At 57.2% G+C, this 17,730-nt stretch overlaps 1 protein-coding gene across 6 annotated transcripts in view; it reads left to right on the top strand.

The window, feature by feature from the left end:
• Positions 1 to 17,730, top strand: part of robo2 (roundabout, axon guidance receptor, homolog 2 (Drosophila)) — a 1,751,833-nt gene that overhangs the window by 1,665,346 nt on the left and 68,757 nt on the right. For all 6 annotated transcript variants that reach the window (XM_087992449.1, XM_087992448.1, XM_087992445.1 and 3 more), the window contains one exon: positions 137 to 256. In XM_087992449.1, coding sequence (XP_087848575.1) covers positions 137 to 256 — 120 coding nt within the window. The remainder of the gene's footprint in view (positions 1 to 136; positions 257 to 17,730) is intronic.

The following is a 17,730-nucleotide window of genomic DNA, read 5'->3' as shown; positions in this document are numbered from 1 at the left end:
CCCTGCAAGTCTTTCTTTCTTTCTTCCTTCCCTGAAAACTGCAGCTTCATCTGCATTAACTGCATGTCCTTGCATGTGCTTGTGCCTTGAGCTACTACACCAGATGCCACTGTGACTTTTACCCTTTGACCTTTAGCCCTGCTTTTCATCCCTGACTACCGATTGGCTGAGGGATTGTCTAACAGAATGCCTCACAACCATTCTGAGGACTTCAGCACTTCCAGCTCCCACAACAGCTCTGAAAGAAGTCTCTCAGGTTTGTCCTCAACACTTAACACCATACCCTCTGCCCTGTCGTATGTCAGTGAACTCTCGAGTATGTGTCAAAGGTATGACTCGCTATTCCTCGCGCAGTCTCGTCTTGTTGTTGTCCAGAAAGTGGGACATCTGAGTAGATATTGTTCTGAAATGTTTGAAGCATTCCACTCCACCATGGTCATTAAACATCCGAACATTCCAAAGACAAACCCTTCAATATAAACCTCTGGCCCACTCTTCAAGTAAAGTGGTGCCTTTAGATTTTGGGACGGCAAGGTAGCTCAGCAGTTAGCAGCCTCACAGCACCAGGGACCTGAGTTCGATTCCAGCCTCAGGCAACTGTCTATGCGGAGTTTGCATATTTTCCCTGTGTCTGCGTGGATTTGCTCCCACAGTCCAAAGATGTATAGGTTAGGGTGGATTGGCCACGCTACATTGCCCAAATGTTAGGGGCATTAATCAGGGGAAATGTAGAGAAATTAGGGAATGGGTCAGGGTGGATTATTCTTCAGAGGGTTGGTATGGACTTGCTGGGCCAAAGGCCTGTTTCCATACTGTAGAGATTCTAAATTCTAAGAATCTTTCCTGGACCAATTTAACAAAAGAACAATTGTTTTTTTGTTTTGTCAACTCTAACTTACAAACCTCAGAATTATGAAGAGGTGAGAGACGGGTCGGGCTGGTGGAATAGGGTTTCGGAATTTGGGGTGATTAACGTACCCAGCTATCAGAACAGTCTGGCCTGTCTAACCCTGGGGGCTACTTTTCAGTTTTAGTGTCACTCAATGCGGGAGGATGGTAAGCAAATTTCAAAATGAGAAAACAATGCATAAAAGTAAACAAGAATTTCAAAAACCAATAAATTACAAATCAATTAATTAAATGAGTAAGTAATAAAAATTACCATGAACACGTGCTAAACAGCAGAGCTAACTGATTAAAATCTTTTTTTGACCCAAGCCCTGATCAGCGGGGAGGGGAGCGATGCAGAGCTATCCAAAAGAGTTAGATTTGAGTAACATTGACCTTCCTCTCACCTCCAGTGTTGAAGACTCTGAGTCGAACCCTTCCAGCCATAGCTCCCCTCTCTTCCACCCTGCTTTGTGGATCAGTGTTTGGGAGTTGAAGGAGCAGGGCAAAGAGTGGCTTACTCAGTCTTAGTGTTTGCACTGTCTCTCCCAGAGAAACGTACTCCCCTTCAATCTCTATCTCGTACACATAAACGCTCTCCCTCTCACTCCTCCATCTCACACACACTACCCCATCGCCTTCTTCCTTGTCACAGACAGCCTCCCGCTATTACTCACTCTCTCCACACACATTCTTGCTCTCTCACTCTCTCTCTCCCCCCCCACACACACTCTCACTCTGACACACAGTCTTCCACTGTCACTCCCTCTCTCCCACACACACTCTCCCTCTCTCCCTCACAAACTCTCCCTCTCTCCCACACACACTCTCCCTCTCTCACTCCCTCTCTCCCTCACAAACTTTCCCTCCCTCACAAACTCTCCCTCTCTCCCACACACACTCTCCCTCTCTCACTCCCTCTCTCCCTCACAAACTCTCCCTCTCTCCCACACACACTCTCCTTCTCTCCCTCACAAACTCTCCCTCTCTCCCACACACACTCTCCCTCTCTCACTCCCTCTCTCCCTCACAAAATCTCCCTCTCTCTCCCACACACAATCTCCCTCCCTCACTCCCTCTCTCCCTCACAAACTCTCCCTCTCTCCCACACACACTCTCCCTCTCTCACTCCCTCTCTCCCTCACAAACTTTCCCTCCCTCACAAACTCTCCCTCCCTCACAAACTCTCCCTCTCTCCCGCTCTCACTCCCTCTCTCCCTCTCTCCCTCACAAACTCTCCCTCTCTCCCACACACACTCTCCCTCTCTCACTCCCTCTCTCCCTCACAAACTCTCCCTCTCTCCCACACACAATCTCCCTCTCTCACTCCCTCTCTCCCTCACAAACTTTCCCTCCCTCACAAACTCTCCCTCTCTCCCACACACACTCTCCCTCTCTCACTCCCTCTCTCCCTCACAAACTCTCCCTCTCTCCCTCACACACACTCTCCCTCTCTCACTCCCTCTCTCCCTCACAAACTCTCCCTCTCTCCCTCACACACACTCTCCCTCTCTCACTCCCTCTCTCCTTCTCTCCCTCACAAACTCTCCCTCTCTCACTCCCTCTCTCCCTCACAAACTCTCCCTCTCTCCCTCACACACATTTTCTCTCTCTCCCATATACGATCTCCCTCTCTGACTCCTCCATCCAAGTTCTGGCAATGGTCCTGTGGTAATATCACTGGGCTATTTATCCAGAAACTGAGCTAATGTTCAGGGGTCTGGGTTAGAATCCTGTCAGGGTTTGAATTAAATTTAAAAAGAACATCTGGAATTAAGAATCTCCTGATGTCTATGAAATCATTATTGGATGTTGAATGAACCCACCTGGTTTGTTAATTATCTTCAGGGAAGGAAAGGTGCTGTCCTCACCTGATCTGGCCTACATGTGACCCACAGCAATATGGTTGACTCTCAGTTGCCCTCTGGGCAATTAGGGATGGGCAATATTTGCTGGTCTAGCCGTCATCCTGCCCTGAATTTAAAAAAAAAATCACAGCCTCTTTCCCACACACTGACCCATCCCTCAGTCCATCAAATACACACTTTCCCCTTCTCACTCCAGTCTCCTCATACATTCTCCATCTCAATATACCCCACTCACACACACACACACACACACACACTGGGGAGGTGCAGAAGGTCCACTCCATCATGTGACTGCAGCCCTTCAGAGGGTTAGCATTTACTCATGAAGGAGAGGGTCTTGATGTCCCATGACCTACTTCCCAACTTGGAGCCTCTATCCCCCCCCCCCAATCCGCTGACCAATGCCGAAACTCAGGATCACCCTGCACTTGCAGTAGGCATCCTCACTCTTATACTTCCCTGTAAACCCCACCTCCCACCGAAACAAATCACAGCATTACTGCTGGAGGGTGGCCTTAGACCGACATGACAGGAGTAATGTTTGTACAGTTCCCTGCTCTTCCAATCAGAGGAGGTTGGTGACCGACAGGCTTGTCAGTGAATCGATCAACACTGAAGGCAATGCAGACACGGCCTCCGATTGGAGCAGAGGAACCGTCCGCAGGTTTGTGCCTGTATCTGGAACACCAATCACAGGCTGAAATCCCACACCCCAACGCCCCCATCCCCTGAACTGAGCTAAATCCCAACCTGCACGCTTCCAGGTGAACCAAGCAGCTCTACGGGGAGCTTTACTGTGTATCTAACCCCGTGCTGTCCCTGTCCTGGGAGGGTTTGATGGGGTCAGTATAGAGGGAGCTTTACTCTCTATCTAACCCTGTGCTGTCCCTGTCCTGGGAGGGTTTGATGGGGACAGTGTAGAGAGAGCTTTACTCTGTATCTAACCTTGTGCTGTCCCTGTCCTGGGAGGGTTTGATGGGGGTCAGTGTAGAGGGAGCTTTACTCTGTATCTAACCCTGTGCTGTCCTTGTCCTGGGAGGGTTTGATGGGGTCAGTGTCGTGGGAGCTTTACTGTGTGACTAACCCTGTGCTGCCCCTGTCCTGAAAGTGTTTGATGGGGACAGTGTAGTGGGCGCTTTACTGTGTGACTAACCCTGTGCTGCCCCTGTCCTGAAAGTGTTTGATGGGGACAGTGTAGTGGGAGCTTTACTCTGCATCTAAACCCGTGCTGTCCCTGTCCTGGGAGTGTTTGATGGGGGACAGTGTAGAGGGAGCTTTACTGTGTGACTAACCCTGTGCTGTCCCTGTCCTGGGCGTGTTTGATAAGAGCAGTGTAGAGGGAGCTTTACCCTGTATCTAACCCCTGTGCTGTCCCTGTCCTGGGAGTGTTTGATGGGGACAGTGTAGAGGGAGCTTTACTCTGCATGCATTGTGCCTTTAACCGGTTGGCTGGGTGTGCTGCGTGGGTTAGAATAGGTGGGGCTTTACTCTCTGTGCGCTGTCCTGTGTTTGGATTGTTCAATGTGATCTCTGGATGTTTGAAGCAGAAAGGTTTTGTACGTTACCTGGAAGAGGAAAAGCTATGAGGCAACATTCTGTGAGTGAGTCCATGATTAACATATAAATTACTTACTGTGTGCAACAGGAAATTCTTCCCACTACCTGGCACTCAGATTGAGATTGGTCACTTGTGGTAATTACTTCTCTGCCAATCAGACTTTGCCTTTGCTAACTGACTGACTGTATTCATGTCATACACTGGAGACAACAACACCTCAGATTGACACTCACACCTGGACCATTATCTGTCCGCCCGTCAGTTCCTGCTCCTGACCACAACAATCTGTACCAAGAAACAATTGCATCCAACCTCCCCTCGGAGAAACTCGGAACCTTCCAGCAGCATCTGCAGAGAAAGAAAACAGAGAAGTTAACGTTTCGGATGGGTCAATTTGTCAAAATCAGTCTAGCCTGATGAACCACAAACCCTTCTGTTCCTCTGCAGATGCTTTCTGAGTGACTGAACGATTCTGCTGGTTTCGGATTGCTCACTGGGATTCACTGCACTTGCAGCTCCATCCCTGTGTTGGCCACTGAGTTCCTCTTCCTCAATCACCTCATATCAGCCCCAACCAACTCCACTTACCCTGACTGCACTCCCCTCGCTGTTCACACTTACCCTGACTGCACTCCCCTCGCTGTTCACACTTACCCTGACTGCACTCCCCTCGCTGTTCACACTTACCCTGACTGCACTCCCCTCGCTGTTCACACTTACCCTGACTGCACTCCCCTCGCTGTTCACACTTACTCTGACTGCACTCCCCTCGCTGTTCACACTTACCCTGACTGCACTCCCCTCGCTGTTCACACTTACTCTGACTGCACTCCCCTCGCTGTTCACACTTACCCTGACTGCACTCCCCTCGCTGTTCACACTTACCCTGACTGCACTCCCCTCGCTGTTCATACTTACCCTGACTGCACTCCCCTCGCTGTTCACACTTACCCTGACTGCACTCCCCTCGCTGTTCACACTTACCCTGACTGCACTCCCCTCGCTGTTCACACTTACTCTGACTGCACTCCCCTCGCTGTTCACACTTACCCTGACTGCACTCCCCTCGCTGTTCACACTTACTCTGACTGCACTCCCCTCGCTGTTCACACTTACCCTGACTGCACTCCCCTCGCTGTTCACACTTACTCTGACTGCACTCCCCTCGCTGTTCACACTTACCCTGACTGCACTCCCCTCGCTGTTCACACTTACTCTGACTGCACTCCCCTCGCTGTTCACACTTACCCTGACTGCACTCCCCTCGCTGTTCACACTTACCCTGACTGCACTCCCCTCGCTGTTCACACTTACCCTGACTGCACTACCCTTAGTGTTCACACTTACCCTCACTGCACTCTCCTCACTGTTCACACTTACCCTGACTGCACTACACTCGCTGTTCACACTTACCCTGACTACACTATCCTCGCTGTTCACACGTACCCTTACTGCACTACCCTCAGTGTTCACACTTACCCTGACTGCACTCTCCTCGCTGTTCACACTTACCCTGACTGCACTACCCTCACTGTTCACACTTACCCTGACTGCACTACCCTTAGTGTTCACACTTACCCTCACTGCACTCTCCTCGCTGTTCACACTTACCCTGACTGCACTACACTCGCTGTTCACACTTACCCTGACTACACTATCCTCGCTGTTCACACTTACCCTCACTGCACTACACTCGCTGTTCATACTTACCCTGACTGCACTACCCTCACTATTCACACTTACTCTGACTGCACTACCCTCAGTGTTCACACTTACCCTGACTGCACTATCCTCAGTGTTCACACTTACCCTGACTGCACTACCCTTAGTGTTCACACTTACCCTCACTGCACTCTCCTCGCTGTTCACACTTACCCTGACTGCACTACACTCGCTGTTCACACTTACCCTGACTGCACTACCCTCGCTGTTCACACTTACTCTGACTGTACTATCCTCGCTGTTCACACTTACCCTGACTGCACTACCCTCACTATTCACACTTACTCTGACTGCACTACCCTCAGTGTTCACACTTACCCTGACTGCACTATCCTCAGTGTTCACACTTACCCTGACTGCACTACCCTCGCTGTTCACACTTACTCTGACTGCACTACCCTCAGTGTTCACACTTACCCTGACTGCACTACACTCGCTGTTCACACTTACCCTGACTACACTATCCTCGCTGTTCACACTTACCCTGACTGCACTTCACTCGCTGTTCACACTTACCCTGACTGCACTACCCTCGCTGTTCACACTTACCCTGATTGCAATACACTCGCTGTTCAGAATTACCCTGACTACACTATCCTCGCTGTTCACACTTACCCTGACTGTACTACCCTCGCTGTTCACACTTACTCTGACTGCACTCTCCTCGCTGTTCACACTTACCCTGACTGCACTACCCTCGCTGTTCACACTTACCCTGACTGCACTCTCCTCGATGTTCACACTTATCCTGACTGCACTACCCTCGCTGTTCACACTTACCCTGACTGCACTCTCCTCGATATTCGCACTTAAGCTGACTGCACTACCCTCGCTGTTCACACTTACCCTGACTGCACTACCCTCAGTGTTCACACTTACCCTGACTGCACTACCCTTGCTGTTCACACTTACCCTGACTACGCTAACCTCGCTGCTCACACTTATCCTGACTGCACTACACTCGCTGTTCACACTTACCCTGACTGTGCTACCCTCACTGTTCACACTTACCCTGACTGCACTATGCTCATTGGTCACACTTACCCTCACTGTTCACACTTATCCTCACTGCACTACCCTCGCTGTTCACACTTACCCTGACTGCACTACACTTGCTGTTCACACTTGTCCTGACTGCACTACAGTCGCTGTTCACATTTATCCTGACTGCACTATCCTTGCTGTTCACACTTACCCTGACTGCACTACCCTCGCTGTTCACACTTACCCTGACTGTACTACATTCACTGTTCACACTTACCCTGACTGTACTATCCTCGCTGTTCACACTTACCCTGACTACACTATCCTTGCTGTTTACACTTACTCTCACTGCACTGCACTCACTTTCACACTTACGCTGACTGTACTACCTTCGCTGTTCACACTTACATGACTGCACTACCCTCGCTGTTCACACTTACCCTGACTGCACTCTCCTCGATATTCACACTTACCCTGACTGCACTACCCGCTCGCTGTTCACACTTACCCTGACTGCACTACCCTCAGTGTTCACACTTACCCTGACTGCACTACCCTTGCTGTTCACACTTACCCTGACTGCGCTAACCTCGCTGTTCACACTTACCCTGACTGCACTAACCTCAGTGTTCACAGGTATCCTGACTGCACTACACTCGCTGTTCACACTTACCCTGACTGTACTACCCTCACTGTTCACACTTACCCTGACTGCACTACGCTCATTGGTCACACTTACCCTCACTGTTCACACTTATCCTCACTGCACTACCCTCGCTGTTCACACTTACCCTGACTGCACTACCCTTGCTGTTCACACTTACCCTGACTGCACTACACTTGCTGTTCACACTTGTCCTGACTGCACTACAGTCGCTGTTCACACTTATCCTGACTGCACTATCCTTGCTGTTCACACTTACCCTGACTGCACTACCCTCGCTGTTCACACTTACCCTGACTGTACTACATTCACTGTTCACACTTACCCTGACTGTACTATCCTCGCTGTTCACACTTACCCTGACTACACTATCCTTGCTGTTTACACTTACTCTCACTGCACTGCACTCACTTTTCACACTTACGCTGACTGTACTACCTTCGCTGTTCACACTTACATGACTGCACTACCCTCGCTGTTCACACTTATCCTGATTGCCATACTCTCGCTGTTCACACTTACTCTCACTGCACCACACTCGCTGTTCACACTTATGCCCACTGTATTACCTTCACTGTTCACACAGTCCCCATGTCCCAAACCCTGCACTGTCCCCCACCCGCACGCTCCCAGTCCCCATGTCTGACACCCTGCACTGTCCCCACCCATAGACCAGCAGTCCCCATGTCCCACACCCTGCACAGTCCCCCACCCACATGCTCGCAGTCCCCATGTCCCACACCCTGCACTGTCCCCACCCACACACCCACAAAGCCCATGTCCCACATCCTGCACTGTCCCCCACCCACACACACACAAAGCCCATGTCCGACACCCTTCACTGTCCCCCACCCACACGCTCGCAGTCCCCATGTCCCACCCCCTGCACTTTCCCCACCCACACACCCACAAAGCCCATGTCCCACATCCTGCACTGTCCCCGACCCACACACACACAAAGCCCATGTCCCACACCCTGCACTGTCCCCCACCCACATGCCCACAAAGCCCATGTCCCATACCCGGCACTCTCCCCACACACACGCCCGCAGCCCCCTTGACCCCCTGCACTGTCCCCAGACACACACCCACAAAGCCCATGTCCCACACCCTGCACTGTCCCCCACCCACACGCCCGCAGTCCCCATGTCCCACCCCCTGCACTGTCCCCACCCACACACCCACAAAGCCCATGTCCCACCCCCTGCACTGTCCCCCACCCACACACCCACAAAGCCCATGTCCTACACCCTGCACTGTCCCCCACCGACACGCTCGCAGTCCCCATGTCCCACCCCCTGCACTGTCCCCACCCACACACCCACAAAGCCCATGTCCCACCCCCTGCACTGTCCCCCACCCACACACCCACAAAGCCCATGTCCTACACCCTGCACTGTCCCCCACCCACACGCCCGAAGTCCCCATGTCCCACACCCTGCATTGTCCCCACCTACACACCCGCAGTCCCCATGTCCCACACTCTGCACTGACCCACACCCACACACTCGCAGTCCCCATGTCCCACACCCTGCACTGTCCCCACCCAAACACCAGCAGTCCCCATGTCACACACCCTGCACAGTCCCCCGCCCACATGCTCGCAGTCCCGATGTCCCACACCCTGCACTGTCCCCCACCCACACGCCCGCAGTGCCCATGTCCCACACCCTGCACTGTCCTCATCCACACACCCGCAATCCCCATGTCCCACCCCCTGCACTGTCCCCCATCCACACACCCGCAATCCCCATGTCCCACACCCTGCACTGTCCCCCATCCACACACCCGCAATCCCCATGTCCCACACCCTGCACTGTCCCCCATCCACACACACACAATCCCCATGTCCCACACCCTGCACTGTCCCCCACCCACACACCCACAAAGCCCATGTCCTACTCCCTGCACCGTACCCCACCCACACGCCCACAAAGCCCATGTCCTACACCCTGCACTGTCCCCAACCCACACGCTCGCAGTCCCCATGTCCCACCCCCTGCACTGTCCCCACCCACACACCCACAAAGCCCATGTCCCACACCCTGCACTGTCCCCCACCCACACACCCACAAAGCCCATGTCCCACACCCTGCACTGTCCCCCACCCACACACCCAAAAAGCCCATGTCCTACACCCTGCACTGTCCCCCACCCACATGCTCGCAGTCCCCATGTCCCACCCCCTGCACTGTCCCCACCCACACACCCACAAAGCCCATGTCCCACATCCTGCACTGTCCCCAACCCACACACACACAAAGCCCATGTCCCACCCCCTGCACTGTCCCCACCCACACACCCACAAAGCCCATGTCCCACATCCTGCACTGTCCCAAACCCACACACACACAAAGCCCATGTCCCACACCCTGCACTGTCCCCCACCCACATGCCCACAAAGCCCATGTCCCATACCCTGCACTCTCCCCACACACACGCCCGCAGACCCCATGACCCCCTGCACTGTCCCCACCCACACACCCACAAAGCCCATGTCCCACACCCTGCACTGTCCCCCACCCACACACCCACAAAGTCCATGTCCCACATCCTGCACTGTCCCCACCCACACGCCCGCAGACCCCATGTCCCCCTGCACTGTCCCCACCCACACACCCACAAAGCCCATGTCCCACCCCCTGCACTGTCCCCACCCACACACCCACAAAGCCCATGTCCCACATCCTGCACTGTCCCCCACCCACACACACACGAAGCCCATATCCCACACCCTGCACTGTCTCCCACCCACACGCTCGCAGTCCCCATGTCCCACACCCTGCACTGTCCCCCACCCACACACGAGCAGTCCCCATGTCCCACACCCTGCACTGTCCCCCACCCACACACCCACAAAGCCATGTCCCACACCCTGCACTGTCCCCCACCCACACACCCACAGTCCCCATGTCCCACACCCTGCACTGTCCCCCACCCACACACCCACAAAGCCCATGTCCCACACCCTGCACTGTCCCCCACCCACACACCCACAAAGCCCATGTCCCACACCCTGCACTGTCTTCATCCACACACCCGCAATCCCCATGTCCCACCCCCTGCACTGTCCCCCACCCACACACCCACAAAGCCCATGTCCCATACCCTGAACTCTCCCCACCCACATGTCCCCCACCCACACACCCACAAAGTCCATGTCCCACACCCTGCACTGTCCCCCACCCACATGCCCACAAAGCCCATGTCCCATACCCTGCACTCTCCCCACACACACGCCCGCAGACCCCATGACCCCCTGCACTGTCCCCACCCACACACCCACAAAGCCCATGTCCCACACCCTGCACTGTCCCCCACCCACACACCCACAAAGTCCATGTCCCACATCCTGCACTGTCCCCACCCACACGCCCGCAGACCCCATGTCCCCCTGCACTGTCCCCACCCACACACCCACAAAGCCCATGTCCCACCCCCTGCACTGTCCCCACCCACACACCCACAAAGCCCATGTCCCACATCCTGCACTGTCCCCCACCCACACACACACGAAGCCCATATCCCACACCCTGCACTGTCTCCCACCCACACGCTCGCAGTCCCCATGTCCCACACCCTGCACTGTCCCCCACCCACACACGAGCAGTCCCCATGTCCCACACCCTGCACTGTCCCCCACCCACACACCCACAAAGCCATGTCCCACACCCTGCACTGTCCCCCACCCACACACCCACAGTCCCCATGTCCCACACCCTGCACTGTCCCCCACCCACACACCCACAAAGCCCATGTCCCACACCCTGCACTGTCCCCCACCCACACACCCACAAAGCCCATGTCCCACACCCTGCACTGTCTTCATCCACACACCCGCAATCCCCATGTCCCACCCCCTGCACTGTCCCCCACCCACACACCCACAAAGCCCATGTCCCATACCCTGAACTCTCCCCACCCACATGTCCCCCACCCACACACCCACAAAGTCCATGTCCCACACCCTGCACTGTCCCCCACCCACACACCCACAGTCCCCATGTCCCACACCCTGCACTGTCCCCCACCCACACACACACAAAGCCCATGTCCCATACCCTGCACTGTCCCCCACCCACATGCCCACAAAGCCCATGTCCCATACCCTGCACTGTCCCCCACCCACACACCCACAAAGCCCATGTCCTACTCCCTGCACCATACCCCACCCACACACCCACAAAGCCCATGTCCCACCCCCTGCACTGTCCCCACCCACACACACACAAAGCCCATGTCCCATACCCTGCACTGTCCCCCACCCACATGCCCACAAAGCCCATGTCCCATACCCTGCACTCTCCCCACCCACATGCCCGCAGACCCCATGTCCCCCTGCACTGTCCCCACCCACACACCCACAAAGCCCATGTCCCACACCCTGCACTGTCCCCCACCCACACACCCACAAAGCCCATGTCTCACACCCTACACTGTCCCCACCCACACGCCCACAGACCCCATGTCCCACACCCTGCACTGTCCCCACCCACACGTCCGCAGTCACCATGTCCCACACCCTGCACTGTCCCCCACCCAAACTCCCGCAGTCCCCATGTCCCACACCGTGCACTGTCCCCCACCCACACACCCACAAAGCCCATATCCCACACCCTGCACTGTCACCGACCCACACACCCACAAAGCCCATGTCCTACACCCTGCACTGTCGCCCACTCACACGCTCGCAGTCCCCATGTTCCACCCCCTGTACTGTCCCCACCCACACACCCACAATGCCCATGTCCCACATCCTGCACTGTCCCCCACCCACACACACACAAAGCCCATGTCCCACACCCTGCACTGTCCCCCACCCACACGCTCGCAGTCCCCATGTCCCACCCCCTGCACTGTCCCCACCCACACACAAAGCCCATGTCCCACACCCTGCACTGTCCCCCACCCACATGCCCACAAAGCCCATGTCCCATACCCTGCACTCTCCCCACCCACATGCCCGCAGACCCCATGTCCCCCTGCACTGTCCCCACCCACACACCCACAAAGCCCATGTCCCACACCCTGCACTGTCCCCCACCCACACACCCACAAAGCCCATGTCCCACAACCTGCACTGTCCCCCACCCACACACCCGCAGTCTCCATGTCCCACACCCTGCATTGTCCCCCACCCACACGCTCTCAGTCCCCATGTCCCACACCCTGCACACTCCCCCACCCACACGCTCGCAATCCCCATGATCCACACCCTGCACTGTCCCCCACCCACACACCCGCAGTCCCCATGTCCCACACCCTGCACTGTCCCCCACCCACACGGCCACAAAGCCAATGTCCCACACCGTGCACTGTCCCCCACCCACACTCCCGCAGTCCCCATGTCCCACACCCTGCACTGTCCCCCACCCACACACCCAAAAGGCCCATGTCCCACACCCTGCACTGTCCCCCACCCACACACCCAAAAGGACCATGTCCCACACCCTGCACTGTCCCCCACCCACACGCTCGCAATCCCCATATCCCACACCCTGCACTGTCCCCCACCCACACGCTCGCAATCCCCATGTCCCGCACCCTGCACTGTCCCCCACCCACACTCCCGCAGTCCCCATGTCCCACACCCTGGACTGTCCCCCACCCACACGCCTACAAAGCCCATGTCTCACACCCTGCACTGTCCCCAACCACACGCCCACAGACCCCATGTCCACACCCTTCACTGTCCCCCACACACACGCCCACGGTCCCCACGACCCACACCCTGAACTTTCCCCCACCCACACGCCCACAAGCCTATGTCTCAAACCCTGCACAGTCCCCACCCACACGCCCGCAGACCCCATGTCCACACCCTGCACTGTACCCACCCACACGCCCGCAGTCCCCATGTCCCACACACTGCACTGTCCCCCACCCAAACACCCACAAAGCACATGTCCGACACCCTGCACTGACCCCACACACACACCAGCAGTCCCCATGTCCCACACCCTGCACAGTCTCCCACCCACATGCTCGCAATCCCCATGTCCCACACCCTGCACAGTCCCCCACCCACTCGCCAGCAGTCCCCATGTCCCACACACTGCACTGTCCCCCACCCACACGCCCACAAAGCCCATGTCCTACACCCTGCACTGTCCCCCACCCACACACCCACAAAGCCCATGTCCTACACCCTGCACTGTCCCCCACCCACACACCCACAAAGCCCATGTCCTACACACTGCACTGTTCCCCACCCACATGCCCACAGTCCCCATGACCCACACCCTGCCATGTCCACCAAACACGCCCACAAAACCCATGTCCTACACCCTGCACTGTCCCCCACCCACACACACACAAAGCCCATGTCCCACACCCTGCATTGTCCCCACCCACACACCCACAGTCCCCATGTCCCACACCCTGCATTGTCCCCACCCACACACCCACAGTCCCCATGTCCCCCACCCTGCACTTACCCCCACCCACACACTCGCAGTCCCCATGTCCGACACCCTGCACTGACCCCACACACACACCAGCAGTCCCCATGTCCCACACCCTGCACAGTCTCCCACCCACATGCTCGCAATCCCCATGTCCCACACCCTGCACAGTCCCCCACCCACTCGCCAGCAGTCCCCATGTCCCACACACTGCACTGTCCCCCACCCACATGCCCACAAAGCCCATGTCCCACAACCTGCACTGTACCCCACCCACACGCTCGCAGTCCCCATGTCCCACACCCTGCATTGTCCCCCACCAACACACCCACAAAGCCCATGTCCCACACCCTGCTCCGTCCCCCACCCACACACACCCACAAGGACCATGTCCCACACCCTGCACTATCCCCCACCCAGACGATCGCAGTCCCCGAGTCCCACCTCCTGCATTGTCCCCACCCACAAAGCCCATGTCCTACACCCTGCACTGTCCCCACCCAGACACCCGCAGTCCCCATGTCCCACACCCTGCACTGTCCCCACACACACGCCCGTAGTCCCCATGTCCCACACTCTGCACTGTCTCCACCCACACGCCCGCACACCCCATGTCCCACACCCTGCACTGTCCCTACACACACGCCCGCAGTCTCCATGTCCCACACCCCGCACTGTCCCACACCACACACCTACAAAGTCCATGTCCACCACCCTGCAATGTCCCCACCCACACGCCCACAAAGCGCATGTCCCACACCCTGCACTGTCCCCCACCCACACACCAACAAGCCCCATGTCCCATTCCCTGCACTGTCCCCCACCCACACACCCACAAAGCCCATGTCCTACTCCCTGCACTGTAACCCACACACACACCCACAAAGCCCATGTCCTACACTCTGCACTGTCCCACACCCACACGCTCGCAGTCCCCATGTTCCACCCCTGCACTGTCCCCACCCACACACCCACAAAGCCCATGTCCCACACCCTGCACTGTCCCCCACTCACTGGCCTGCAGTCCCCATGTCCCATTCCCTGCACTGTCCCCCACCCACACACCAACAAAGCCCATGTCCTACTCCCTGCACCGTACCCTACCCACACACCCACAAAGCCCATGTCCTACACCTGCACTGTCCCCCACTCACACACTCGCAGTCCCCATGTCCCACCCCCTGCACTGTCCCCACCCACACACCCACAAAGCCCATGTCCCAAACCCTGCACTCTCCCCACCCAGACGTCCGCAGACCCCATGTTCACACCCTGCATTGTCCCCACTCACACGCTCGCAGTACCCATTTCCCACCTGCTGCACTGTCCCCACCCACACATCCACAGTCCCCAAGTCCCACATCCTGCACTGTCCCCCACGCACACTCCCACAAAGCCCATGTCCCACACCCTGCACTGTCCCCCACCCACACACCCGCAGACCCCATGTCCCACACCCTGCACTGTCCCCCACTCACACACCCACAAAGCCCATGTCCCACACCCTGCACAGTCCCCCAACCGCACGTTCGCATAGCCCATGTCCCACACCCTACACTGTCCACCACCCACACGCCCGCAGTCCCCATGGCCCACACCCTGCACTGTCCCCCAGCCACACACCCACAAAGCATATGACCCACACCCTGCACTGACCCCACCCACACGCCCACAAAGCCAATGTCCCGCACCCTGCACTGTCCCCACCCACGCGCCCGCAGACCCCATGTCCCACCCCCTGCACTGTCCCCCACTCACACACCCACAAAGCCCATGTCCCACACCCTGCACTGTCCCCACCCACACGCCCGCAGACCCCATGTCCCACCCCCTGCACTGTCCCCCACCCACACGCCCACAAAGCCCATGTCCAACACCCCGCACTGTTCCCCACCCACACGCTAGCAGTCCCGATGTCCCACACCCTGCACAGTCCACACCCACACACCCACAGTCCCCATGTCCCACACCCTGCATTGTGCCCCACCAAACCCCCACAAAACCCATGTCCTACACCCTGCACTATCCCCCACCCACACACCCACAAAGCCCATGTCCTACACCCTGCACTATCCCCCACCCACACACCCAAAAGGCCCATGTCCCACACCCTGCACTGTCCCCACCCACAGGCCTGCAGTTCCCATGTCCACACCCTTCACTGTCCCCCACACACATGCCCACTGTCCCCATGTCCCACACCCTGCACTTTGCCCCACCCACACGCCCACAAAGCCCATGTCTCACACCCTGCACTGACCCCACCCAGATGCCCGCAGACCCCATGTCCACACCCTGCACTGTCCCCACCCACACGCCCACAAAGCCCATGTCCCACACCCTGCACTGTCCCACACCAACACTCGCGCAGTCCCCATGTCCCACACACTGCACTGTCCCCCACCCAAACACTCAAAAAGCCCATGTCCTACACCCTGCACTGTCCACCACCCACACGCCCACAAAGCCCATGTCCTACACCCTGCACTGTCCCCACCCACACGCCCGCACACACCATGTCCACACCCTGCACTGTCCCCACCCAAACGCCCGCAGACCCCATGTCCACACCCTGCACTGTCCCACACCAACACTCGCGCAGTCCCCATGTCCCACACACTGCACTGTCCCCCACCCAAACACCCACAAAGCCCATGTCCTACACCCTGCACTGTCCAACACCCACACACCCACAAAGCCAATATCCCACACCCTGCACTGTCCCCCACCCACATGCTCGCAGTCCCTGAGTCCCACCCCTGCACTGTCCCCCACCCACACACCCATAAAGGCCATGTCCCACACCCTGCATTTTCCCTCACCCACACACCCACAAAGCCCATGTCCCACACCCTGCACTGTCCCCCACCCACACGCCCTCAGTCCCCATGTCCCACACCCTGCACTGTCCCCCACCCACACGCCCAGCGTCCCCATGTCCCACACCCTGCAATGTCCCCCACCCACACGCCCGCAGTCTCCATGATCCACACCCTGCACTGTCCCCCACCCACATGCCCATAGTCCCCATGGCCCACACCCTGCACTGTCCCCCACCCACACGCCCGCAGTCTCCTTGTCCCACCTCCTGCACTGTCCCCCACCCATAAGCCCGCAGTCCCCATGTCCCACACCCTGCACTATCCCCCACCCAAACACCCGCAGTCCCCATGTTCCACCCCTGCACTGTCCCCACCCACACACCCACAAAGCCCATGTCCCACACCCTGCACTGTCCCCCACTCACAGGCCCGCAGTCCCCATGTCCCATTCCCTGCACTGTCCCCCACCCACACACCCACAAAGCCCATGTCCTACTCCCTGCACCGTACCCTACCCACACACCCACAAAGCCCATGTCCTACACCTGCACTGTCCCCCACTCACACACTCGCAGTCCCCATGTCCCACCCCCTGCACTGTCCCCACCCACACACCCACAAAGCCCATGTCCCAAACCCTGCACTCTCCCCACCCACACGTCCGCAGACCCCATGTCCACACCCTGCATTGTCCCCACTCACACGCTCGCAGTACCCATTTCCCACCTCCTGCACTGTCCCCACCCACACATCCACAGTCCCCAAGTCCCACATCCTGCACTGTCCCCCACGCACACTCCCACAAAGCCCATGTCCCACA

This window comes from Chiloscyllium plagiosum, unplaced genomic scaffold (assembly GCF_037043375.1).
Source record: "Chiloscyllium plagiosum isolate Xiang-an unplaced genomic scaffold, Cpla_swu_hap1 HiC_scaffold_12, whole genome shotgun sequence".
Taxonomy (NCBI): Eukaryota; Metazoa; Chordata; class Chondrichthyes; order Orectolobiformes; family Hemiscylliidae; genus Chiloscyllium; species Chiloscyllium plagiosum.
Note: the sequence above shows the minus strand (reverse complement) of the source record. Positions and strands in the feature narration are given on the sequence as shown.